Source organism: Hydra viridissima, unplaced genomic scaffold (genome assembly GCF_058129835.1).
Source record: "Hydra viridissima isolate aposymbiotic clone 2 unplaced genomic scaffold, HvirCarnegie_v1 scaffold_3, whole genome shotgun sequence".
Taxonomy (NCBI): domain Eukaryota; kingdom Metazoa; phylum Cnidaria; class Hydrozoa; order Anthoathecata; family Hydridae; genus Hydra; species Hydra viridissima.
The window spans coordinates 20192126-20219839 of NW_028324302.1; the positions used below are offsets into that span (position 1 = coordinate 20192126).

At 29.0% G+C, this 27714-nt stretch overlaps 2 protein-coding genes across 8 annotated transcripts; one reads left to right on the forward strand and one right to left on the reverse strand.

Annotated features, from left to right (window-relative positions):
* Positions 1-184: 184 nt before the first annotated feature.
* LOC149891362 (uncharacterized) lies at positions 185-4587 on the reverse strand. Its single transcript, XM_090082086.1, has one exon. It carries the CDS (start codon positions 4585-4587, stop codon positions 2275-2277), a length of 2313 nt encoding a protein of 770 aa, XP_089938212.1. The 3' UTR covers positions 185-2274.
* Positions 4210-26428, forward strand: LOC145202247 (uncharacterized). Of its 7 annotated transcripts, XM_090081075.1 has the most exons (18): positions 5784-5846; positions 5942-6011; positions 13012-13444; positions 13600-14027; positions 14820-15148; positions 15267-15930; positions 16325-16633; positions 20854-21003; positions 21321-21455; positions 22134-22316; positions 23202-23330; positions 23468-23941; positions 24187-24300; positions 24542-24582; positions 24806-24903; positions 25107-25430; positions 25602-26143; positions 26241-26428. In XM_090081075.1, the coding sequence occupies exons 2-17, from the start codon at positions 5966-5968 to the stop codon at positions 26140-26142; spliced, it is 4398 nt and encodes a 1465-aa protein (XP_089937201.1). In that variant the 5' UTR covers positions 5784-5846; positions 5942-5965; the 3' UTR covers position 26143; positions 26241-26428. The 7 variants fall into 7 exon arrangements, with proteins under 7 accessions (XP_089937202.1, XP_089937201.1, XP_089937200.1 ...); XM_090081076.1 differs by lacking the exons at positions 5784-5846; positions 5942-6011 and adding an exon at positions 4210-4356; XM_090081074.1 differs by lacking the exon at positions 5784-5846 and having other exon boundaries at positions 5858-6011.
* Positions 26429-27714: the final 1286 nt, after the last annotated feature.

Consider the following 27714-nt stretch of genomic DNA (forward strand, 5'->3'; position numbering starts at 1 on the left):
CGTCGTTTTCTCAGAATAAAGTTTTGCTTCGAATAAAAATCTTTAAAACATGATAACTTTGGACTCGTTTAAGCTTTTTATCTAATTTTTTTTTTTGATTTTTCACATAATTAAAAAGGATCCGGATGAGAGAAGGATATATAAAATAAAATAAGGAAAGTACTTTTGAAGAAGTACCACAACCTGTTCTTATCTCTTATTTCTATACAATGAATTCTAAATTACAATACGATAAAATATGTCTTAAACTCTCCATCTCAGAGTACATTCTCACATCTTCCCCTTTTACTGTAAATGAAATGTTTTATTGTTTGTTTTCTTGTATGTATTAGTACTTTCTCCATAATTCTATAGGACGTCTTTCTCTGTTTGGGTATGTCTTCGGATTCGGTTCTTGAAAATGGCTTCTTAGTTGTGTCGGCATTGTTAGTGTACTTTCCTTTTCTGTAGACATCAAATCGTTATGGAGTATTCCTCATCACCCTCTTCTTTAATTGGTATCGGATTGAACTGTATATTCATTGGTACTTTCTTCGTGTGTGAAGCATTCCGAGTTTTTTGCGAGTTATCAACGGGGGATTTGGCTGTAATCATTGTACCGCTCTTTGCCGTAATTGTGTAGGGTTTAAACTCAAACGGTGCCATAGTTTTGTTACCTATTTTTTGTTTTATCAGTACTGTATCACCGATATCTAAGTTTGGATTTTTTGCATGGTATTTTAGATCATGGTATTTTTTTCTGTATAACTTAGCATTTTCTTGTCTCTTCTTGGCTTGATCATTGATATTTGCATCGACCCTTGTCTGAAATGAGGGTATTGTAAAACCTGTAACACGATTGAACATAAGTGTGGATGGTGGTATTCGGGTTGTGCAATGGGGTGTGGTACGGTAGGAGAACAGGAAGTTGTACAACTGCTTTTTCCAGTCTCTTCGTTCGATATGCGCCGCTCGTATTGTTTTAATCAGTGGTTTCATGAAAGATTCGGCTTGTGAGTTTGCTTGCGGTCAAAGCGGCGTGATTCGTTTATGTTGAATATTCAGTTTGTTTAAAAATGTTTTTTTTTTGAATGAAGTAAAAGGTGGTCCATTATCGCTAACAATTGTTTTCGGTATTCCGTATACTGCGATTGTTTTCTGTAGAAAATCAATAAGGAGGTCAGCAGATGTATTATGTATAATATCGACAACCGGAAATTTTGATGTTTGATCTACGAGGACTACCAAATAAAATCTGTTTGGTAAAGGACCAAGGTAATCTATATTACCGTGTCCCAAACTTCCCATGGTGTTGGTGTGATTAATAGTTCGGCTGGTGGATTTTGTTTGCCAAGTGCTTGACAAATTGCACATTGTTTGATATACTGTTCTACTTTAGTGTCTAGGCCTGGAAAGTAAACTTTTTGTCTAAGTAGTGATTTAGTCTTCTCTAGTCCCATGTGACTATCATGCGCGAGTTGTATAATCGTAATTTCTAGTGAACGTGGAATCACAATTCGATTTGCTTTTAGGATAATGTCTGAAGTTTGATTTACTGTAAGTTCTTGGCGAATATTATGGTAAACAAGTCATTCTTTTTGAAATTTTTTTTTATTTCCGGAGGACATTTTCGGATGTAACAATTTATGCCAGGTATTAGTGGCAACTAAGTCAGTAAGTATTTGTAGAATAGGATCGGCTTTGGTTTCCCTTTGAATATCTAGTAGTGAAAGGGCTTTTGGACATGCGTGTTCAGCAGTAAAGTTGACATACTTCTCTAACCCTTTGTTGTCACAAGGATCTACAGGGTGTCGACTAGGATAATCAGATATATTATTTTTTCCCTGGATGTAGTGTAGATCAAAAGAATACCCTTGTAATCGTAAGGTTATACGCTCAATGCCAAGTAATACTGTAGCATTTGGGTTGTTTAAAGTTTTTACAATAGCTTCGTGATCGCTGTATATTTTAAAGGGGTGTCCAAACAAGTATGTTTTGTTGTGCTCGCAGGCGTATACTATAGCTAAACATTCTCTTTCAATAGTAGAGGAGCGCTGTTGTACAGGCGATAGCGCTTTTGAATTATAGGATATGAGTTTAAAGTCTTGTTTGTTGGGTGTGTTTTGTACAATAACTGCTGATATCCCTACAAGACTTGCGTCAGTGAAGACTGTAGTCTCTTTGTTGGAATCGAAGTATCCAACGCACGAGTCTGATGTCATAGCGTTTTTTAGTTTATCAAATGCTTGCTGGCACTCAAAGTTCCAGTTCCATAATGAATCTTTATGAAGAAGGTTACGCAAAGGGTAAGTAATAGTACTTGTAGTGCAAAATAAAACGTTTGAAATAGTTCATGAGTCCGAGAAAGCGTTGAAGAGCTTTAGTGTTTTCTGGTATAGGCATGTTCTTGATATTCTGAAGTTTTTCTGGGTCTGGTTGCATTCCTTTCTTTGAAAATACAAATCCAAAAAATTTAACTTTTTCTTTTCCAAATATGCACTTTTCAAAATTTAAGGTTAAACCTCTCTCTTTAAATCTTTCTAATGTTTTGTGTAATATTAAATCATGCTGTTTTGTATTCGAAGCGAATATTAAAACATCGTCGGCAATGTTCAAGGTTCCTTCAATATCTTTTAAAACTTCTCGTAAAGCGTTTTGTAATTCCTCCTGTGCAGAGTTTACTCCAAAATTAAGTCTTGTAAAACGCTTAATTTGAGTTTCGGATTGAAAAGTAGTTATTGATCTCGATTCCGGCGCAAGTTCGAGCTGGTGAAATGCCTTCTTTAGATCTAGTTTTAAAAAGACGGCTGAGTCTTTTAATTTTACAATAACATCGTCTAGGGTTGGAGTTGGAAAACGCGTTCTTCCAATAGCTTTGTTAGCGGCTCGCATGTCTACGCAAATCCGTATGTTGCCGTCATTTTTTGGAACGATTACCATTGGACTTATCCAGGGTGTCCCTTCGTCCGTTACCGTTTCAATTATTCCTTCTGTTTCAAGCTTTGTAAGTTCATATTTAACTTTTTCTCTAAGTGCGAAAGGGATTCTTCTTTCTCTTTGTGCGAGTGGTGCTATACTTTCATTAATTTTCAACTTTACTTGGTAGTTAGAAAGCTTTCCTATTTTTCCGCTAAAAACGGAATCTTTGTATGAGTTTATAAGTGGTTGTAATCGTTTTGGAGCGTTAAGAAGGAGAGCACTGTTTAGTTTGTTAATATTCTCCATGGAATAGCAAATTTGTTGATTTCTGTCGCCGCAATTATTTGGTCCTGTCTTTTGTTCTCCTTGGTTTTTGTTTAAAGGTTTTTCATTGACGTCAGTATGTGCGAGAGCTTTATTTAATTGTATTAAACCTAATAGTTTAGTGTCGTTTCCAGATAATAGGTTTTTGTGGCGCGTTTTGATCACGTGGAATATAGTCGGAAAGAGTTTTGTTTGACTTTCTATAAGTACGTTGATCTGTCCTTCTATTTTTAGTTTTGGATTGCTATCTCCGTAAGTAATAATCTGAGTTTTAGATTTATGTAGGCGAAGTGGTCTTTTAAGGAAACTGTTTATCTTTTCAAATGTTTCAAAGTTTAGGATATTTATAGAAGTTCCGGTATCTATTAGAACGGTTATTGGTATATTTTCTATGTTAATTGTAACCTCGAAGCTTTCGACTGCATCATTAATTTTTTTATTGTTCACTGAGTACAAATTTCCTTGGTTAAGCTCTGAATAATTGTTTTCGGATTCGTTGACATCTTTATAAATTATATTTAGTGGTTTCGTATAAATTTGTTCATTTCTTTGGTTTTTACCTCGCTGTATTGTTGTATTTTGTTCGATTTGTTTTTTACTTTTACAGACTGTTGCGAAATGCCCGATTTTCCCGCAGGAATAGCATGTTTTCCCCAAAGCTAGACATATATTAGTGTGTAGAAATTCGTTCCCGCATCGAAAACAAATTCTTTTCTGCGATCTCTTTTCTATCTCACGTGGTGTTTTGAACATTACTTTATTGGTTGGAGGAAAACTTGTTTTCTTTACTGTATTTACTTCTTTTTGTTTTATCGTTTCTTTCTCGAGTTCTTCTATTTGACTGTCCATCAATTCGAATGTTTTTGCCATAGTTAACAACTCTTGTAGAGTTTTGTTAGGGTTCTGGAAGCTGTATTTCAGTAGTTTTGAAATGTTTGTACAAAGCTCAATTTGTTGTTTAATTTCTTTATCTTTATCAGCAAACTCGCATTTAAGGGCTTGTTCGTGTAATCGAACGAAAAATTGCTGAGTGGTCTCGTTTGTACGTTGAACCATTTTGCGAAATATAAAAATTTCATAGCTCGAGTTAACTTGAGGTTTAAAATGTTCATTGAAAGCATCAACAGCTTGCTGGTATGTGATTAGCGTATCTTGTGGTATAATGTTTTCATAAATTTCGTAAGTGTTATCCCCAATTAAAGTGAGAAGTAGCGAAAGTTTTTGCTTGTTATCTGTAATTATTAGTGAACTGCAAAGTAACTCAAATCGTTTAATGTAGCGTTTCCAGCTAGAAAACAATTTACTCGCATCTTCGCTACATGAAAATGGTGGAAAGTTTGGTAGATTAAGATTTTTTATAGCCATGGATAACTACAATGTTTATAAAAGTCTAACATTAACTTTATTTTTTTTATTAATTTCAAACAGTTTTGACACTTTTTGAGTTAGTTATATTAGATGAAAGAATAGGTAGTTTTGGGGGTAAAATAACACTAATTATGCGCATAACTAATGGCGTCATCACAAAAAAAAATTTTTTTGGTACTGTTTCAATTTTTTTTTTGATTATTAATAAGAAAAAGCTAAAGTCTATTGATAGTTTTCAATTTTTTGTTAAAAAGTTGCCTTTACCCTGGTACCACCTTAAAAGCGTTTTAAAATAAGGCCTATTAATAGGTTTAATTCACTTTTAATCCGCCGATTTGAAAACTATTTGTATTTTACAGAAAGATCAGAATTTTAAAATATTCCTAAAAAATCAGAAAACGTGTTAAAAAGTTTAAATACTATAGACGTATATTTCGGAGAGTGTCTTTTGAATATTTGTTCAGTAAATAAAATATTGAGTGTTTTTTAAGTTGGCTCAGCAATATTTTACTTAAACGATTCATTTCTGGTATTTTTTTGGAAATAAGCGTGTTTTAATATTGAGAAGAAATGTGTGGAAATTAATGATTAGCAGATAAATTAAAAAAAAAACCTCATTTTTTTAAATCTTTACTTTGAATGAAACACGTGAAACTTAAAACCGTCCAAAAGCTGAGTATATATCAATACCGTAAACCCGTATCAATTCCGTGCTGAAATTTACTAACAAGACCGTGATGAGAGTGCATTATAAACCGTGTTGAACAGTATGATATTAAACTTGCTGGAATGTATTATGCAAAGGTCGTTTTAAATCTGAAAAATATGTTTACATCCGTCAGCACGGATCTCATTAATACTTAAGATTGAATTCATTGAAAAGATATTGCTCTTAAATAATTAATTTATCCAATCGGAGAAAATAATAAAGTCTATGAAAACGAATTCTTTCTGATACGTATTAAGTAAAAAAAAAGATAATGGTTAAAAAACAAATTCTTTAAAGCTGGATAAAATATTTTCGAGGTTTTGTTGTTTGTAAAAGTGTCAGTTTTTTTGTTTGTTTTTCTTTTTTGTTTTGTTTTTTTTTGTGTGTGTAAAAAGTGGTATTAGAAACGCTTTGTTTTTTTATTTATTTAGGTGAAACTTTTTTCTTTTCGTTTTGAGTGCGGGGTGTTTTTTTATATTTTATTTTTACTGTTACTATTTGAGTCAGATATACTATTTGAGTTAGATTGTCCAAAATAAAGCTTCAGGTTAGAAAATGTTTTTACTGTTAGATAGACTCCATAGTCCAATGTGAACTAGATTTAAAATGAGGCAACGTTTGAGCTGAAATTTTATTATTTAGTAATAATAGAAAGAAATTGTCATCATGAAAATAAAGATTTCTTTTTTTGTCATTTGGAGTCACTTTCAAGGTAAGGAATAGTTACGGTTTAGCAATCTTATACTCTTTGAAATAACTAAATTTTCACGTGCCTCTAAAAATGATAAACTTTCTTTTTCTAAATTTATGACAAAATGCTTTTGCTATTTCTTTTAATTTTCATCTGCAGATTTCAAAATGATCAGTAAAAGCTAACTCTTAAGTTCTGTTCTAACTTATGATTTTGATGCGAAGTTAGGTTTTTTTTTTTTTTTTTTTTTTTTTTTTTTTTTTTGCTTGGGCTTCAAAAACTTTGCAACTGTTTCAATAATTAGGAAAAATCTCATGAGATTTTGATGTTTTTTTAAACTTTATCAAAATTACTTAGAAAAAAATTTATTCAATCACTTTTTAAGTCGCAATTTTTCTGTGTAAGACTTTTTTTTTGCGTTGAAAAGAAAAAAAAACTTTAAAACTTTATGCTGTAAAAGTTTTAATTTCAAATTAAAATAAATTCAATGTTAAAACTAAAATAAATTTGATTTTAAATAAATTTAATTTCAGATTAAAATAGATAAATTTAATTTTAGATTAAAATAAATTTATTTTATGGAAAATACTAAATAATTTTAAAAATTAACTATAAAAGTTTTTTAAATAATTTCTTTGTGGAGGTATTTGTGCAATATAGACCTTTTCATGACGCCTCAATGTTCACTGGGTAATCTGTTCAAACGAACAAACTTTCTGAGCTGTGAAAGTCACGCCAGTAAAGTAAATTTATGAAATCTGTGTTAATTTATTTATTGTCATTTGAATAATCTCTTTCGCGTATAGTTTCTTGTCTCACAGATGATTGCTACATGCATAGGCGCCGAGTTCACGGGGGCAACAGGGGCAGTGGCCCCCCAGAAATTTATACTAATAGTATATAATCACGGATAATTACGGGGGCGAATAGATATTCTCGCCCTCATGATAATATGTGATAATATATTATTAGTATAAATTTCTAGGGGGGCCACTGCCCCTGTTGCCCCCGAGAACTCGGCGCCTATGGCTACATGTAGAATTTCTAATTATCGTTGTTACGTAGCTCATTGCAATTTCAATACCAAAGATCCCTGAAAAAGTATATTTGTGAAAATATGCCGGAGCGTCATGCGCATGTATGCATTTGCGAAACAAAACTAAATCGTACTTTATATAAAAATTAAGATAATTATATTAGACATGTCTCCGCTATCTGCAATATATTTGATTTTTCGTAATTTATAAAAGCTGATTATTGAGATATTGATTCCCTTTATAGAAGTTGAAGACATGAAGGAGATGAACGTTCGTTTTAAAAAATTCTTTTACAAAATGAGAAAAAATCTAAACAATTGTTAACAACCCACAAGAGGTCTGAATTGGTATAATTATCAAATAAACAACGCTAGGGTTAACAGTGACTATTTAATTAACATACAGGTTAACTTAAGCGTCGTAAATCTCGAAAGAAAAGTCGCAACCGCAAATGTCATCCTAATAAGGAGTATTAATATACAGGAAAAATATACGGGAAAAATATAATAAATTATATTTTTAATAAAAAAGATATAATAAAAAAAGTCATTCAAAAAAGTTACTGAAATTTATTTATATTTATTTACATTTATATTAAACATTTTATAGTTTTTTTTTATCTTTTTCTTTTTGTTTAACAGGAAAATTAAATACAAAATAACGGCTAAAATAATAAAATAGATTAGCAAAAATAAATTAATTATTATTGACATTATTCTTAAAGATTTTTTACACATAGAATAATTAGAAAAGCATTTTTTTTAACTTAATAAAACTTATATATATATATATATATATATATATATATATATATATATATATATATATATATATATATATATATATATATACATATATATATATACATATATATATATATATATATATATATATATATATATATATATATATATATATATATATATGTATATATATATATATATTTATATATACATACATACATACATACATACATACATACATACATACATACATACATACATACATACATACATACATACATACATACATACATACATACATACATACATACATACATACATACATACATACATACATACATACATACATACATACATAAAGCTTTATCCATTAAATATTATTTCTTTTTGGCGGGATTTCTTTTTTTTGTTTGTTTGTTTTTATTTATTTTTGGATATTAATAGTTATTTTAGGATGATATTTTTGTGTAACAAATAATTTTTTTTTCTTTCGAGATTAACAATATTAAAGTTTACCCTTAGTTGAAACCTTGAAAAAACTTTGATTGGATATTATTTTTCTGCTGCTTTTGGAAGTGAGATGTCTTGGTAATTTTAAACAAAACATCAAAGGATCCGTCTAACATTTTATATGTCTCAGATGTGTCTTCTGTTGTAAACAAATATTGCAAGAGGCGCAACTTCCAACTGGCCAGGAAAAGAAAAAACAGTTTGCACAAAGGTTTTGAAGACTAAAGGCAATGTGTTCCAGAGATATTTAAAGAACATCTCTTTAACTTAAATCCTCAAGCCCAAAAAGGGCCAATTCATAAAGAATAAAAACGCAACAAACTATTATCAATGAACTTTGTACGAATACACCTCATATCAAATGGATGGGCAGTAAGAGTAGTTCAAAAACAAATTACAACCGAAAGCCTATTGACTTTTTAGCTATAAATGGAGCTATATATTTTAAATTACAAAAGGAAAATCTCTGCTCTCTCCCCAAGAAGAAGATGATTGATTATGGAGACTTGCTAATGTTTAAATTTATATCGATAGAGATTTTTAAAAAAACAACTGCATACTGTAAGTTGATTTGTTACAAGATTTTCTTGTTACAATTTCAACTCCTGCTAATTTTAATGTTTCTGCGTCTGATGAAGAAATTTGAGATTATGAAACACCTCATGATTTGTACTCAATAGAATTTAATTATTTCTAAATAAATTTATTTCTGTTAAGTACTATTATGAGGTATTTCTTAATGAAATCTGGGTAAGTTTTGATACTGTTGGATTACGTAAACGTTTGATTAATGGAGTATTTACACTTGTGCAGTTGAGTATTTTGAAAATCAGTATTACAAATCATTTAAAAAAAGTGATGAAATTATCCAGTTTTATGAATTTTCCATACATTACATCGCTAATGAGAATTATCCTTAAGTTATCATTATCTTATCAATATTTTTGTATTCAGCCCAAAATGTTTTGGAATCCTATGTCAAAGGAAGATGTTATTGGTTCTGGATTTGAAGATAACTCATTCTTATCAGCAGTATCCGTGTCACTTTTAATTTCATTTTTATCTAAATCTCCACTGAATACTTTATGAAAAGATTTTGAACATTTGGAACAACTTGCTTTAGTTGAGATTTTTTTTTTTTTTTTTTTTTTATGAGTATTTGGAGCAGGAGTTGTTAAGCCACTCAATTCCATTTTTGCAAAATGGTTTTGCGTAAAAGTTACAGCGTTCTTGGTCTGGTAAAATAGGTTTACTTGGAAAGTACAGGATTAGCTATTCTTGATTTCACAAAAGGTTTGTACGCGCCAACTTTTTTATTTTGATTTGCAAAATCTAGTTAGCGTAATTTTCTTCACACAAAACAAAAAAAATTGTATGATAGAAATCGGAAAAATCATGCGGACGACTATGGTTTGATTATATTGTGTTTTGATAATTATAAGAAAGAATCTAAAACTCGCTATTGTGGTTGTATTTATTCGTAAATTTGAATTTCTTTAGCTAAAAAGAGTTTAGTTTGTAAGGCCTTTTCTGGGTCCCGCATCTAATCTGTATGTAATATCAGTAATCTATATGCAATATATATTTTATATATGCAATATATATTTTATATATGCAATATATATTTTATATATGCAATATATATATTTTATATATGCAATATATATTTTATACATGCAATATATATTTTATATATGCAATATATATTTTATGTATGCAATATATATTTTATATATGCGTTCTATACGAACTCTTTCTCATTGGAGATTAAAGTAACTTTCGTGAAATTCTTTCGACTGATCCATGTTTTTGAAAAGTTAAAACAAAATAAAAGAAAATTCCTTAAAAAGGGAAGTAAATTGTTAAAACGAAATTCAGTTTAGTTTCTTCATATGAAAAAACAGGAAAAGTTGTATTTAGGGCTTTTCTTCATTCCTTCGCCACTCGTATTTGCCGATTAGTTAGTCAGGGTACTCCGATGCGTAAAAGATGTTTGGTGTCCTCATCAATCAGCTTTTACAATTACTTTTATTGGAAAATTTGTAAATGGTGCACATAGTTTCCAATTGTATTTATCGCAAACCATACAGTGACAAGCATCATTCACCTGTTACTTTAATAACTTGCTTTCCTCCTTTGCAAACCATAATTGTAGATAAAGCTTTAACTATGCTGTAAAACAAAATTGGAATACTTCAATAAAGCGTTTTACTATTTAAGGACTAAAAAAGAACGTTGGTACCTGTAGGATGGCACACATGTTTTCATGTTTACTTTGTCAGCAGCTGTAAAAGTACTTAAAAGAGTTCCTACACATTTTTAAATTGTCTGCAGCCGCGGGTGTTGCTGTAAAAATAAAAAGTGGGTTATGGAATATTTACATTATCGTGATATTTCAATTACTCTGTATTTATAAACAAACTGATTTTTTCTTTTCATTTGCAATAGTGTAAGAAATCAGGTAAGAAATATGTTTCTTCTTTAAAGGAAATGTTATTCTATTCAAACAGTTGTGAGATTTAATGCATGGTTTATTTTTTGGTTAATTCTAACCAAACGGAAGTTTTACAATATTCAACTGCGTATTTTTATTGGATTTCATTTTATGAGTATTAAAAATTCAAAATCTCAAAAATGTCAACTTTTGATTATTTCAAACTACTTTCGTTTTATGTTTGAGCAAAGCTATTTTACGAACATAGACAGTTTCGAAACGGTTGGACCCGAAAGATGAAACTTTTGTCCAATGAAAACGAAGATAAATGTTTGTAAATTGCTGTGAATATAAGTGTCTGTTGCAGATATAAAAGTTATTTAAAAGTGTTTCTTAATAAAAAATGTTTTGTGAGAAACTTACCTTCTCTAATATGAAGTAAGAAAAGTCAAGTACACTTCTAGTATTACAGGAGTGTATTCCTGGTACCCAGTAAATTTGTATTACTTTGTACCAAGTAACAAGAAACTTTGTATTATTTTGAAAAAAAAAAAACTGTTTATGTTCTGAAATGAAAAAGGTGTTAGGTCTAGAAATGTAAAATTAAAACTAATTATTATATCCACAAAAAGTTTAGCTTCCTAGATTTTAATTGTTGTTGCATAAGTCTTAAAGCCTCTAAAAAAGTTGATTCAGAAGATAAGATTAAAAAGTAAAAAGTTCTTACACCTTTGAAGATACCAAAATCCAGAAACTATTGCTCAAGATATGGAATGTATGTACAGATAATTAAACAAGGGAGTAACTACCCCATAAGTGTCTCTATTTTTTCATTATTGTCTGTTTAAGTAATAGAAGCTACTTTAAATTAGGTCTATGCAAGTAAAAATGAGCTGTCAATTGTAGTACTACCAATACCATTCCATGAGTTTTTTTTTGTAAGGAATGGCAAAGAATATTATTTTGCAGCAAAAATCATTCTCATAGCTAATGTTGCATGTAAGTTTATAAGTTCTCATAGCTAATGTTGCATCTGAACCATTTCTACAAGGGGGAAAAATTTATTTCCAGAAAAAATAGTTTTAAGCTCTTTGACATTAAGTCCATTAGAGAAAACAGTAACAGTCTTAGTTCAAGATATAAACTTTTTTTACTGACCTGAATTGATTTTCAATTAGTTTAATGCATACAAGGGGGTGGAAATCTTTCTTTACAGTGTTATCTTTGTAATATGAATAATCTTCTCCAAAATACAAGAAGATAGTAATAGGGTTCTAGGGACACTTTTTGTTCTTTGATACATTTATTTTTTTTTTTTTTTAATGGGGGGGGGGGGGGGGTGAAGGAGCATATAATTGTGCTCTGTTAAATCAAAAAACATTGCTTTTCATCAAATTCATCAAAGTTCTTCTTCTTTCAAGTTTTGATGCCAATTTGTGCTTTATAATAATCTCCTAATAAAAATTTTTTAAACTTTCTCTTTCATATCTTTTTAACAACTGGACAAAAGTAACTTTTTAGGATGCAGACATTTGAATCTTTTTGGAATATAACATTTTGCTTGACCGGAAAAACAAGAAAATCATACACTGATATTGGTATTGAAAGACTTGAAAAAATCATTTATTTTTAACTAGCAAAAGTCTTTTCTAAAATTTCTTTTTAACTCTGGTTTTTTTATTTAAACAACTTTTTTTTACTAGGACTTATTTTAAATGAGACATTTAATGGTTTTAAAATTTCTGAAGACAAAAAGGCTAGTGAATTAAAAATATTTATGTTAGCTAAAAGTTTAATTTGTTTTTTAAAACTATTTCTTCATTAAAGTTTCAATACAGTAACATTTAATTTCAATACAGTTAAAATATAAAGCTGTGATTAAATCATTTTGGTCAAAGAATCAATTTAATACTAATTTTTATTGTTTCCTCAATTTTTGATCTTTTTTTTTTTTATTTGATCATTATTTTTCTTATGGAAATAAACATGGCAAAAATTCCTTAAAATTTAAGTTCAAATATAATGATTAAAATTTATTCTTTCTTTTTTTTTAATTGAAAATGTAAGAAAGATATTTTTTTTCAATTGAATAGATAAGATAGCACTTGAAAAACATTTTTCAATTGCTATCTTATCTCTATGCATTTCATATCTATGCATTTCATAAGACTGTGCAATTCTGTATTATATAATATCTTACATGTATGCATTTCTTAATACAGTTTAAGTTTTAACTTAAAATGTTGTTAAAAAAACACATTCTAGATTTAAAAGAAATTGTATTTGCAATTTTTTAGGTTTGTTAGCACAGAGCTGCAATAAGCCTTGCTTGTATGTGGCAACAGTTGAGTGTGTTATGAGAATGTCATTAAACCAGACAAGTTACTTAGTTACTAACACACCAGAGTTTGTCACAATACCTTCAAAAGATACACAAATACGTGCTTTGGAGCTTGACCTCAAAAATGGGTATTTGTATTGGGGAAATCTAATGAAGAATGAAATTATTCAACTATCACTGAACAAAAGCAGTGAAAAAAAACTATTTCATTATGCTATAGGGTACCCTATTGGTCTTGCTGTGGATTGGACTTCAAATGTTTTGTATTGGGTTGATAGCTTAATGAAACTCATAGAAACATCAACAACTGAAGGTCAATACCGCAAGGTTTTGTTTAAATTGAAAGGAGATGCAGAACCAAGAGGAATAGTTGTACATCCTGCATATGGGTCAGTAAAAATTAGTCAATGTTAAGAACTTTTTATTAGTTATTTATTAAAAAGTGCTAAATATTAAAAACCTTTAACAAAATTAGTTTTAAATATTTTTTTTGTAAAAGTGAATTTTTTTCACACAATTTCAAAATAAACTTCATATTTTACAGATATTTATTTTGGACTGATTGGGGTGTTCTTGCAAAGATTGAAAGAGCAAGCCTTTCTGGAACAAATCGTATTGCATTAGTATCCAGTGGTATTGTTTGGCCAAATGATCTTGCTATTGATTTTAACAATAATATTCTCTATTGGGTTGATGCATATTTAGATGTATTAGGATCTATTAATGTAAATGGTAGCAATAAAAAAACAACGCTCAAATTGAATTATGAAGCATTTCCACATCCATTCAGCCTAGCATTTTTTGAAGGAAAAATGTATGTTTCTGATTGGACAGATGACTCAATTTATTTGCTCCATTCAGTACTTGATTCCATTACTCAATCTGAAAAGATTTTTCAACTAAATAGCACATTGAAAATAAACCCCTCTCGAAATATTGGGCAATTGAGAATATTTACAGAACAGAGTGAAAGTTTGTACTTTTTATTCTTGTCTGTTGCTCTTTTCAATCTAATGTAAAAACTTGTATAAACCTGTTGTAGAGTTTAAGAAAAGAATTTTTCACGTTTTTTTTTTTTTTTTTTTTTTCTAAATCTTTTTGATGTTCTTTAAAATATCTATGTACAAAAAAAAAGGAGGTTCAAGATGAAAGATGGTAAATGTCAAACTTAAGTGTTTTTTTTTTGTTATCTTGAAGGTATACTTAATAAGAAAAATTCATTTTTATAAATTTTTTTTCTTATATAAAATGACCTTAATTGGAAAAAATCGTTTTAAACTAGCTTTAAGTTCTTTAGTTAGTACTTTATAAAAATATGGGTCAAGGTTTTCTTTTGTTCCATTTGTTCTTTAATAAAACAATATTTGTAAGACTATTTTTACTTGTAACTTTTGAAAAGCATTTCAATGAGTTTAGAACTTTAAAGCCTTTTAAATGTGTTTAAAAATTAGAAAAATTTAAAAATTCACATAATTTCATAAAGTAAATTATAAATTACTTTATAAAATTATGTGAATTTTTTATTTTCTTATACTCTACAAGCATTTAAAAATCTTTTTATTTTTGAACTTTTTCATTATTTAAAGCTATTTTAGAGAAATCTTTTTTATAGCTTATTTAATTCTATCATTACATTCACAAATTTATCTTTTTTAGTTGAAGGTTTTAAAGTAGTTTTCATGAATTAGTAGTAAAACTCAATCCCTAAATTAGCTTTATTATTTAATTGATTAAAATAAAAGTTTCATGTTATTTCTTGTATAGTTCAATCTCCATGTTCATCCAATCTAAGTAACTGTTCTCATCTCTGCTTCACTTTGTCACTGATTGATTTTTCTTGTGGATGCCCAACTGGCATGATGCTTTCTTCTGATAACTTAACTTGCATTGATGCAGAAAAACATTTTGAAATTTTCTTTGCTGACAGTGGAGAGAAATCATTATATCACTTAGTAAAATATATTAATCAAGATGGTTTTACAATCAAACCTCTGGTAATTCCAGTTGTGAGTGAAATGTTAGGCTATCCTGTGGCAATTGATTATGATGAGGTAGCAGGCAAAATTTACTGGACAGATACTCAAACACAAAAAGTATACAAGTTTATTTAAGTATTGTAAGTTATAAATATAAAAACATAGTTGTTTTATTTTTGTTTTTTTTCTTCTGATAAAGCAAGTGTGGATTAACATTTTTTTATTGTTGTTTTAGACTTACAGAATGAAAATCAATGAAAGTGAAGAAGAGATTGTAATCAATCACCAAGATCATGCTTCAACTGGTCTTGCTATTGATAAAGTTAGCAGGTTAATGTTTTTCTTTGAAAAAGTGGGAGCAAATAACTATAGTTTAGTTGTCTCTGATATGGATGGCAAAAAAGAGAAATCTCTCCTTTTAAACTTGAAGGATCCACAAGATATTGAGTATTATGATGGCTACGTTTTTTACTCTGATGTTGGTTCTCAAATTATAGGAAGAATAAATTCTGATGGTAGTGGTCTTCTAACTTTACCCGGTTCTGTAATGGTTCCATTGAAAGCAACAGGATTAGCCATAGATAGCATTGAGAAACGTTTGTATTGGTGTGATCAAGAAAGACATCTTATTGAATCAAGTGACTTTAATTTCCTTCAAAGACGAAATATCATTCAAAAAACATACTACTTTAGGTCATCCTTTTGGTTGGTTACTGACCTTGGTCAAGTTTTAGACCCTTTTGATTTAACTATCCATCAAGAAAATATTTTCTGGACAGATTTAAAAAGGCAAGCAATTTTTGTTGCTGATAAGCGTAGCGGTGATAATATTGAGTATGTCACAGGTGGTCTAAATGAACCTAGAGGAATATTTGTAACAGGAGATATGTTCCATGAAGGTACTTTTCTATATTGCAGTGAAAGATTTCCTTTATTGCTGTTAACTTTTTGAAAAAAGTATTTTTTAAGTCTGTTAAATATTAATCACAATTTTATTTGTAGATTTGTAATTATTTTTTATGTAGTGAATATTGTTTTTCATGTAAGTGATGAACTACATATTTAGTTTGAAATTTTTGAAAACCCAGTCTCTTTATTTGGAAAAAGTATTTGAAAAAGTATTTCTGAAAGCATTCAGTTTTCTCAATTAGTAAGCCTTGCAAAATCCTATAAGATTGTATTTGACTTAGGATTAAGCAAAATACTTATGCTTTATGCATGGTTTATAGAAATAAAGCCAAAAGTTGATATTACAATCAGTGTTTGGTAAATATTTTTTTCTGTTTCTTGTAGACTTAAGGAGAGTTTACACATTTTCCTTCAATACTAATACAAAGAATACTCAATATGCCAATTGCTTCATGGATTCTTTTTGCAGCAGTACAAGTATGAAATCATTCAATGTTCCAGACCCTTGTCCAGTTGGTTATAAAGAAACAAATTATGGATATTCTTGCAGTAACTGTTCAGATGCTTTTGGAGCAAATTTTAAATGTCTTTGTACTGATTGGAAGACATGTGCACAACGTGGTTATGCAAATATATATGGCTGTCGCCCTCAAAGACCATTCCTTGAGTTCATTGTCCGTGAGTGTACACAAGGTTAGAATGAAGTACTATTAGTTTGCTGAGTTTTGTTGTTATTGTTGTTGTGTATTGTAGAAGTCAACTTAACATCTGCATTAATTTTAAGTATAGCATTGAAAAATAATTAGTCAATCTTTTGAAAAGTTTTGCTTAATCATTTTATTGTGTAATAGAAGGTAGTTGTTAAGTCACTTTTATATAGGGGAGAGTCACCCATTATGGACTGTCTCCAAATATGGATTATGCCCAAATTTTTTAATAATTGGATGTTACTAGTCCATTATTGGCAAATCTCTCTTTATAAAAATGTTAAATACTGCTACAACCTGTATGCATGGGTTTAAGACCTTTTCCATCAGATTCTTAGCAAGCACTTTAAGCAGTCTCAACAAGTTTTGTTAGAAATTCAATTCTAATTTTTTTAGTAAAAAAAAATACTTTTTTAAAAAGTTTGAAATGTGGTTTAAGGCGCTCAGTTTCAGTATTATTATTAAATTGTTTTTGAAAAAATGAAAATTTTAAACTAATTTTGCTAAATAAATTTGGAGCTCCATTTTACTTAAATTGTAAGTAAAACTTCAGATTTATTTAGGAAATTTTATGTAAATGCAGTGAAATTACTTTGAGCTCTTTTGTGTTTTGGACTTTTTAACGATACATCTATTTCTGTTAACTAGCTGCTTATTTATTCTGCTTATTAACATAAGTGAATGTTTCATTAAATGTTAAACCTAATTCCTAGCCAAACTTGATTTTATTAACATTGTTACTAATAGCTTTAAAATTAAGTAATTAATATTATATTGAATATTATACATATATTACATATATAATGTAATACATTATAGAATAGCACTATTTACAACATTCATATAATGTAATATACAATATGCATTCTTTTGCTATTGCTTATTTACAATGTCAGTTTGTAGCATACACCGCTGGCCACAATTGATAATTGAAATTCTACACTCAACACTATAAGCTGTCATCATGGCTCTTTATTTTACTAGAAGTAAGGGCCACAAAACAATAAATATTTGGGGTAAATATTCAAGACTTTCACTTTATCTTTTTTACAAAACTTTAACTAAAATAGGGCAAGAATCTTATTCTCAACTTGCATGCAAAATCCTTCCATTGAAATCATAATGATGAAATAAATACGTAGCTTTTTCAAACATTTTTCTTATAGCAGGTTATTGATATTAACAAAGGTTCTTTTTTAATTATGATTTATGTGATATTTTCAAAACTTTTGAAAATTCAGTAAATTAAACTGGTAAATTTTAGTCAATCTATCAATAAACAAAAATGGCTGTTTCTGACAGTATATTTATATATATATATATATATATATATATATATATATATATATATATATATATATATATATATATATATATATATATATATATATATATATGCATACACACATTTGAGTGTTTCTAAAAAATTAAAATTTTAAAATATGATTATTTTCAATTAGTATCTTATTCTAATACATATAAAAATAATTCTGTGCAAATAAGAGCTCATTTGGGCAATAGTTAGAGGTAGCTCAATAAAGTTGTAGATTTCATAGCTTTTACTATGAGCCGATAACTAATATTTATTAATCTCAGTTACATAATTTTCTTCGTGTAGACTGCAGTGTTTACTATTTGGCGGACATCTTTGAATAAAATAATTATTTTTTTAAGTTTCAAACCTTTAACATTTTAGAATAAAATTTAGAAATAGGGCTGAATGTTCAATAAAAAACAGAAGTAAAACTTCAATTTAGTTAATAGGTTCTGAAGAAGATGAGATAACTGGAAGCAAGCTTCCTTCAAATAAACAGATTTTAAATGGTTTCTTTCACACCCACAAGACTTTGAAAAAGACTATTCATGAAAAGTGCAATTGCTGTTGTCCGAAAGGTAGCAACATTTTGGAATAAAGCTCAAATCCCAAAGCAACCAGAAAACTGTGCTGTATGAAATTGAAAAAACTTCATGAATAGTGAATTAAGTTGAAGAAAAATGCTAACAGAAAGACTGAAACTCATTCAAAGAATAGGCAAAGTTTTTTAATGACCCTGATAATTTATTTCCCATATGGATGTCTTAAATATAATTAAAACTTAAGAGGATAAAGGCTTTTTTCTTGCTCAAAGAGAGAAACGCCGCCATGTTTACATGAGACCAGTTGATATAGCTTTTATTTCAAAAGAAGTTACGGCTACTAAAAAACTTAAATTAATAAAAAAAAGATCAATAGTTACAATCCATTAATGAGATGGTTGTTTTGAAACATTGAGTGGTGATGAAGAAGGTGTAGCTTCTTGCAGTTAAAGTGAAAATTTGCCTAGTGAAACAGAAATAACTATTTTGAAAAAGCGTTCAAGGCCATACAGAAAATCAAGGCCAACAAAAAATATCACAGCAATAAGTCTGGCAGCAGCATTGGACAGGATAAAGTTAAGCGACAGGAAAGCAACTTATGTATTAGCTGTTGCAGCTTAGAGTCTAGACTACAGTATAGATGAAGTAAAAGAACAATTTAGTTTAACAAAATGTGAGGAACTGAGATTTTGTTCGACCTGTATTTTGTTTGTGTATCTTCATCAAAACATTGTCATGTATCTGCACCTAATAATGATCTAAATTTAAAAAACTCTAGTTTGCTATCAGAAAGGAAATCCTGTCATTTCTAAAGCAGACAGCAGTAAAATTACTGGCCATCTGGGGTTTATCAGTGAAGAACTTATGGCTTTGACATATTTTGATTCAGCAGTAATGCAAAGTTCAAATGAGCCATGGTGAAAGCGGAGAGTTAACTTGGCCTGGTCATTCATGTAATGACCAGGCCAAGATAACTCTCCAAATAGGATGTAGGTAAATGTTGAGAAATCTGTCACAATTAGTATAGAAGATTATGTTGCAAATAATCTTGGCTTTCAATTGTCTGGAAATGTGGGAGCTCAATAATGATTATAAAACTGTCTTTAGAAATTGTTCATCATTTAAAAGTTATAAGTGAAAATACAGAATGGGAGTTGCTTGGATTGAACAGTACAGTTCTATAATTACAAAGAGGTAAAGTCAAAAACAATATCCCTTTCAAGTAATGCATGACCCTAGATGCAAGTTTCCAGAATGCTAGAAAGAATTGTATATGTCAAAAAACATTCAGCAACTTTTAACTTTTGTAAATAATGTTATTATTCATAAATGCTTTTTTTTTTCTTTTTTTGATATGTTTTTTAACTTTTTACTGTTTTAATGCTATTTAGAATTTTAGTTTTAGCTTCGTATTGAAGAGTTACATTATTATAAAAGTTTTATTTAGAAAGAATTTTAAAAATACATCATACAAATTTACAATCTTGTAGAGCGAACTGTAAATGATAAGAAGAAGTTCTAAAACTTTGCATATATACTTTTAGACTTATTGAAACTTAAACTAAAGAGGAAAGTAGAGAAGAATCTTTTTTTTTTTTTTTTTTATGAAAGTCAGAACCACCCTAACATATACATATATAAATATAAACAAACCACAAAGGAACTTTGTTGATTAAGTATATTGAATTCATGTACAGTCTAGGATTATATATATATATATATATATATATATATATATATATATATATATATATATATATATATATATATATATATATATATATGTAATGCATTTATGTATGAATGTTTTATAGGTCTTTTTTTGATTTTTATATATTCAATCATGGGTCTTTTTTAATAGATTTAACCCTTAGTCTTTTAACTTCTTTGTTAATAGAATATAGAAATTTGAAGATTGCGCATGAATTAAATACATTTAATCAACAATGTTCCTTCAGTAGATTGTTTTAGCTAAATGCTTTGTTCTTTAAAGTCTTTTTAACTATTTTTGGTGGAAGGAGCTCTAGTTTTTATTCTAATAAAAGTTCTACATTTTGAAATTTTAACTCAATTAGAATTAGAGTGACTCATTTATTTGAGCTCTTAGAAAGAGCTTTTCTCATTTTTAAATCTGAAACAGCAATTCTATACATAAATGCTGAATATTTTTAAAAAAATTATCTATAGCAACTGCTTTTAAATATGACAAATATGATTTTAAAGAAAAATTTTAGTCAAAATAAATGCAATTATATTGGTAGTTGACAGGGAGGAATCTGATAATTTTTGTTGTTGTAAGTAAAATTTATGTAGTTGTAATATTAAAATGTAATTTCATTTTTTATTTAGTGGTGAAACCTGGCTTTTGTCCATACAGAATTGGTGGAGAGTGCTCAACTGATCTTAAGTCGTGTTCATCTGATGAAGATTGCAACAGTTCATCAAAATGCTGTGAAAGATCTTGTGGTTTTAAATGCGTCCCCTATCTTTTGACAAATGGTATGGTTTTGAATCTAAAAAATACAGTTTTTTTAGTGTAATTGTTTATGATGGCTTTTTTTTTTTAATGTATTTCATAATGCTTAATAAACCTCAAAAGATATATTTTATAAGATTAAATCAGCTCTTTAAGTTTATATCAAAATTGAGAAATCAACAATACTCTTTAAGATACATAGTATGTATTACATGATTGTATTATTTTCCTGTTTTCTGAAGTAAATAAAAATAAAGTTTTTAGGAAAATTTACCTGGTATATAACATTTTATCGTTAAAAAATTTCAATAAGGTACTTTATCTTCCAATGCTGTTTTAGACCATCCATGTACAATGAATAATGGTGGCTGCTCACATCTTTGTTTTTCCTCTTCAAAATGGCACAAATGTGGATGCCCTGATGGAATGAAACTTAAGCAAGACGGAAAAGAATGTGAAAACATTTCAAAAACAAGTATTGCTTTGATTTTTGAAAGGATTTCTGAAACTATATTTCAACCAGATATAAGCTTTTGATTTTACAATATTTAAATTACTGATTGATCTATATATGAGAATGAGTTAATGAAACTACTTTTTAGAAATGCTCAATATGTATTTTCTTAATTTTCAATATTAAAACTATCCACTAACTTATGGTTTTCACCAAGTCTTGGTCGATTTTAAATTGTTTATAGACATAACAATTTATAGATGAAACAATTTTAAACAGACACTCTTCTTATAGATTAATCACTTTTCAATATATAAGTAATCTATAAAATGAATTCCAGTTTGTATTTTGATATATTTTGTATATATTTAATAGTTAATTTTTTTTTTTTTTTTTAAATTTAAAAAATTATTAAAAAGTTAAAAAGCTAGTAAAGAATCAGATTAAATGAAGGAACATAATACTTTTTAAATTAAAACTTAAAAATTAAAGAATTTAATAATTATGGCTATTACATAAAAATTTCAAGGGTTATTGAGAAAATAACAATAAAAAAGCAATAAAAACACTGTTTACAGTGAATCATACAGTTTCAATCAACCAAAAATCAAATGGCAGAAACTGTTATTGCAGTGAAAGAGGATAGAAAGAACCTAATGCAGTATCCAAGGCATGAAATTCCATTATTTACTTTTATAGCTTTTCTGCCATCAGATGTCTGTGCATTACGTAGTGAGCATGGACCTTGTCAGCCATTCAATTTTATTACAAAGTGGTACTTTAACTCTTTGACCAAGTCATGTGAGGAATTTTTATATGGAGGTTGTGAAGGAAATAGAAATAAATTTGACACAAAAATGGAATGTCAGGCAACTTGTGGAGGTAATTTTATTATGAAATGTAATAATTAGCTTGACTTATAAATGTCTATACTCAAGCTTATGAGAACTGTATACTTACAATAACTATTGTGTTTTAAGTTGTGTGTGTGTGTAAGATATAGGATTGAAATTTTTATGGGTATCAAAAGTAAGGAAGCATGCATACTAGTGCACATTGATCTATAGAGATAAGCCTGAATTGTTGGTAGCAATGCAAAGTTTGCAGAGTAGTGAAGAGGGTTACTAAACAACAATATTAAAGAAAGATATATAGTGTACAGAAAAGATCAGATATTGGTATTCAAAAGAATATTGTCTCGGGATTATTTTTAAAAGATGAGAAGGCTAGCTGTTATGAGGAAATGTGTTAATGAGGGAATGTTGTTTTTTTGATGCAGTAAACTTTGCATCGACTGCTAAATTTGAAAAAAAAAAATCCCACAAACAAAAAAGTGATGGAAATTGGAGGAGAACAAAACTTATGACACATAGATAAAAGATACAATCTCATTTTTAGTTAAAACAAAAAAAATCTAGTAAGTTTCTCTTTTTTTTGTTTTTTTGTTTGGTCAAAGTACAATTTGATTATTGATAATTTGAATAGAGAGGATACTATATTCTCCTGAAAGTGAAATCTGTAAAATATTGCAATTAAGATAATCTTGTTTATGGATAAATGAGATTATAGATGTATGTTATTAATGATGTACCAGATTATAGATGTATGACATTAAAAAACAATTAGTTAAATAGGTAGGTAGAGATGAAAAAACTAGCAAACAGGAAAAATGCAGAAACTCAAGTTGCATAGATTGTATGCACTAAACCTTTCCATGTTTTTAGAATGTGCTTTTGTACAACAAAATTTAATAACTTTTTCATTTAGGAGTGTGTCCATATACAATGAGTGTTGGAACTTGTGTTTTCAAGCCTAATTCATGTATTAGCAACAGTACATGTCCAGGAAAACAGCTATGTTGCTTGCAGGGATGTGCCATGGAATGCCTTGATCCAAGTAAAAATCCCTCATTTAGCATTTTAAGTTTAAATAGGTTTAATGTCATCATTACCAATAGTAGTTACTATTTTTTAATTAAGTATTTTAACCATCATAAGTTAAATAGTATTTAATTTTCTTTCTTGTGTACATAGCATCAACTCGGTTTGTTCTTGGTGTCCCTACCCAATCTATAATATTTATGAAATCTAATGGTTTATTTAACACAAATAGTTTCACTCTGTCACAAGGTTCATTGTTTAAAGAGAAGTTTACAAATATGACTACATCCTTTATGGTTTCATCAGGAATTAGTAGATCTGAAATGGTATCTTATCAAGATACTTTTTATTCAACTACAGATAGTTTTAGAACGACAACAATGCAAACCAAAGTGTTGGCAATTACATCTTTGAGCACCATTCTAACATCTTCAAGCAGTATTTCTTTTTCATCAAAGAGTTTTAATAACAAAACTTTATTACTTCCAGCATCTAGTATCAATTTGGTCTCATTAGCGCCAACAGAAACATTGAGTTATTCTTTAACAAATTCACTAAGCATAGCTAAGGTTTTTTCAGATAGTATACTAAACACGTTATCTACTGTTACAACTGAGCCAACTGAAGGTATAACTGTAATTATATCATGAAGATAAAGAGCTTTCAGTGTTAAAAAAATGTGAAACTTAAATATAAAACCACATCCATAAATACTAAAATAAATTTAATATAAAAACATAAATTACTTCAATAAATGTTCATTTAATTAAACAGCACCATCATTTAAAACACTAATTTTAAAATAAAAATGCAATTATAATTTTAAATGAAACAAAAATTTATAGCTTTTAAAACACTAAAGTTGTTTTCAGCTCTATGCGCAGCTGATTTATGCAAAAATGGTGGCAGCTGTTTTGTTAAGAATGAAACAACGAAATGTTCATGTGTTGATGATTGGTTTGGTTCAACATGTCAGCTAAATACGAGTATGTAAAATTTTTTCTTACTATTGTAATAGTTTTTAGTGCAAAGAACTGTATTACTAGTATATTTAAGTATATTTTATATTTAAGAACATTATTATTAGTATATATCCATAATTAGTAGTATCTATTAGTATGATTTTACAAATATTTACAAATTCATGTTATGTTTTAAAAGGTTTTAGGGTTGATAACTTTAATTCAGTTTTGTACATATTTTCTGCTCTTTTTATCCTTATTCCAGAACCTCAGTTGGTCACAGTGTTGTTTGAGACATCGAGTGAAGTAAGTTTTCTTAATGTTGTTTTTAAAAGTTGTATTTTTTCAGGTGTTTTGTGTGTGTGTGTGTTTTTCAATAATAAAAACGTACAAATGATAACAAGTAACTTTACTTGCACAAATTTTCACCCAAATGCATTTTTACATAAAATGAAGTGTGTGGAATCCTTAATTTCTTAATTCGCTCATACTATTTTGTGAAGTTTATCTTGTAATCTTTTGAATGTAGGTTTCAAAAGAATTGATTATTACGACATTAGCAAATTCTTATTCACGGTATTGTTCCAGTGAGGAAAATCTATGTGCTTATGACGCTCAAAAAAGACGGTAGATTGATTCTTACTAATTTTTTTTTATTAGTGTTTGATGGCATTTCTCTTAACCTTTCTCTTGGATGATTTTTTGTACAACCCGTTTTTTTGTTTTTGTAAATTTGTAACTCCTTTGAGGCTCATTTTTGCCATTCTTTCACGCATCATCAGTAAGGAAATAAAATTAATGCTGTTTTATTTCCTTATACTTTTCTTCAGACGACGTTCATTATTCGAGAAATTTAATGAAGACAACATTTACATCTCTAAGTTCGAATACTTAAACAATCGTCTAAGTATGGTATTTGCAATAGTGAGTGACACGAACGGTGTCATGACAAAAGAAAGTATCGAAGCAGGTTTGAGCAGTTTTAGTGAATCATTGGAGAGGGATCTTCAAGTGAAAGCTGTCAATTTGAGTTATTTGAAGACCGACCAGAGCTCAAAAAAAAGTAATTCTCCAATAGTTGCAGCGCTGGTTTGTCTGTTTGTTGTGGTCACCATCTTGATTTTTCTTTTCGCTTTCTTACGCTACAAAAGAAGGTAATGAAGATCTTTCCTTTTTTTCGTATTTATCTTTCTTTATGGATGTGAGTATTGTTATTTTAATACAACTTGGAATGAACAATTTTTGTGTTACACTCCGTGATTTTGTTCAGCTGTTATATCTTGTTCATTCGATTCATTTTATGTTGTGCTTGAATTTTAATTTAGGCCTGGTCAGCCGGGCACTGGAGTTCATTGGTCGTTTGGGAACCAACTTTATACTGATATTTACCCTCACGACGTTTCTCTTTCGACAGAAACATCTCCGAATTCCCTCAGTTACACAAATCCAATGTACAGTGCAAGCAACTTTGACGAAAATGTTGATAAAACTACAAATGACTATATACATGGGGATAAAGATTATAAGTTGCGTCCGCAACAATGGGTGCAGTTTACGGATGAGAAGGATGAAGTTTTAGAAAAACCGCCAATAACTGAATTTGTTTCGCCATATGATGACTTCCAATCTGATATGAAACAGGATATGGCAGTTTATTCGTCTCAAGAAAATACAACAACTTATCTAAGTTCATACCCAATAAATAATGAAAAATTTCTCAATTATGTTAACTCATCTTCACAACTCAGTGATGAGCATGTGGTTTTACCGAGACCGGCTAAATATGTCGGTCCCAGATCAATTGAAGTTACTCCTTTAGATGCTACTTTATCAAATAGAGAAAAAGAAGGAGCTTCTGATTGCTGAGGTAAAAGCGTTTTAGAAATTTACTAATGTGTCGGTACGTTAGTTTCGTCCACCTTCAAGGCAGTTTAGACTGTAATTTTTTCGTTTCATCATCACAGGTCGCTTCGCATAAAAATCATACTTACCTGAGAATATGATTCATTTAGCTGCCAAGGGTCTGCTTGGGCTAATTACGTTTGGCAGAGTGAATTTATGTCAGTTTACATTTAAATGATGCAGCCTGGTTTGTGGGTTATTTTTTGAACAGTGCTTATTAATATAAGTGCTTATTAATTCATGTGCGTATGAATATAAGGTCTTTTGTCACACACACTGATGTATATAATTTATATATATATATATATATATATATATATATATATATATATATATATATATATATATATATATATATATATATATATATATATATATATATATATATATAATTTGTAAACTAATTACATTTGAACGATTTTAAAATTGTGATATACATATGTATATATCACAATTTTAAAATCGTTCAAATGTAATTAGTAAAGAAGATAACTTTTCAGAATGAGTAAAATACACGATTTGCTTTAGATCTAGTTTAAAAAGAGTTTTTTAAAAATTGGGCTTCAAAATAAATATAATTTTTCTGTGCTTTTTCCCACTTTTACAAAGTAAAGGTTCTCATAATTACGCAATATCAAGGTCTCCTCAGTACTACTGAAAACTCGCTTTACATGTCCTAAAAACTGTAAATATTGATGTTGTTGTTGTTAAAATTATTTTCTAAAATTCAGCATATCCCGGTTTTCTAAACGTTGTAGTTTTAGTTGTGGAGATAATTTTATATGATAATATACATGACAGTTTCTAAATTCTTTTGTCGCGCGGTTGTGTTTTGGCTAAAAAATAATTTTTCAATAATCAGTAAATCCAATAAAATACTTGAAAATTTAAGGTAGGACGTTAGAAAATTACGCTTAGATTAACTTAATCAAATAATTTTGAAAATAACATAAGACAGTTGTAAACATTTTGCACTAAAGTTGGAATCAAAGGTCAATTGTCTGCAGAACAATCACACAGTTGCTTTGAAGATGGACAACAGGAAGCTTGAGCAGGCTTAGAATTCAGTTTTGTAGTTGTCCTACTTTGTCGGAAGGATTGTTTGAAACGTTCACCAAAAGAATCTGTTTTCATTCGATGACAAACCTACTTTTGGTAGTCAAAATTTTTTAGAGGTTAGGGCAGTTTATGGGGTTGATGAATAATTGTAAAGGATTTTTTTCAACAAGATTGATAGAAAATATTTAACAGATAGACCGTTTAATGATTATACTGAAGCTTAGTCACCGTCCAATTCAAGAACTGCTTCTCATTTGCTTGGAAAACGGGTGATCCAATTGGCAAAGAAGTCACGGTTCATTTCGGCTTTGACATCAGTTACTTAACGTAATATTTGCTCGTTTACCTTTTTTTTTCAAAAAACAATGGAAGCGATAGTTTGTGGGAGCCACTTCTATCCCTTATTGGCAATGAGGACGGGCATTATTGTGGTGCACAGAAATAATATATTGGAAGAACATTTTGAATCTCACTCAA

Coding starts and splice junctions, on each gene's coding strand:
- LOC149891362 (XM_090082086.1), bottom strand. CDS start 4,587: ATGGCTATAAAAAATCTTAATCTACCAAACTTTCCACCATTTTCATGT.
- LOC145202247 (XM_090081073.1), top strand. CDS start 8,646: ATGGGCAGTAAGAGTAGTTCAAAAACAAATTACAACCGAAAGCCTATT. Junction 8,842..13,011: donor TAAAAAAACAACTGCATACT/GTAAGTTGATTT, acceptor GCAATTTTTTAG/GTTTGTTAGCACAGAGCTGC. Junction 22,317..23,201: donor ATGTCAGGCAACTTGTGGAG/GTAATTTTATTA, acceptor TTTTTCATTTAG/GAGTGTGTCCATATACAATG.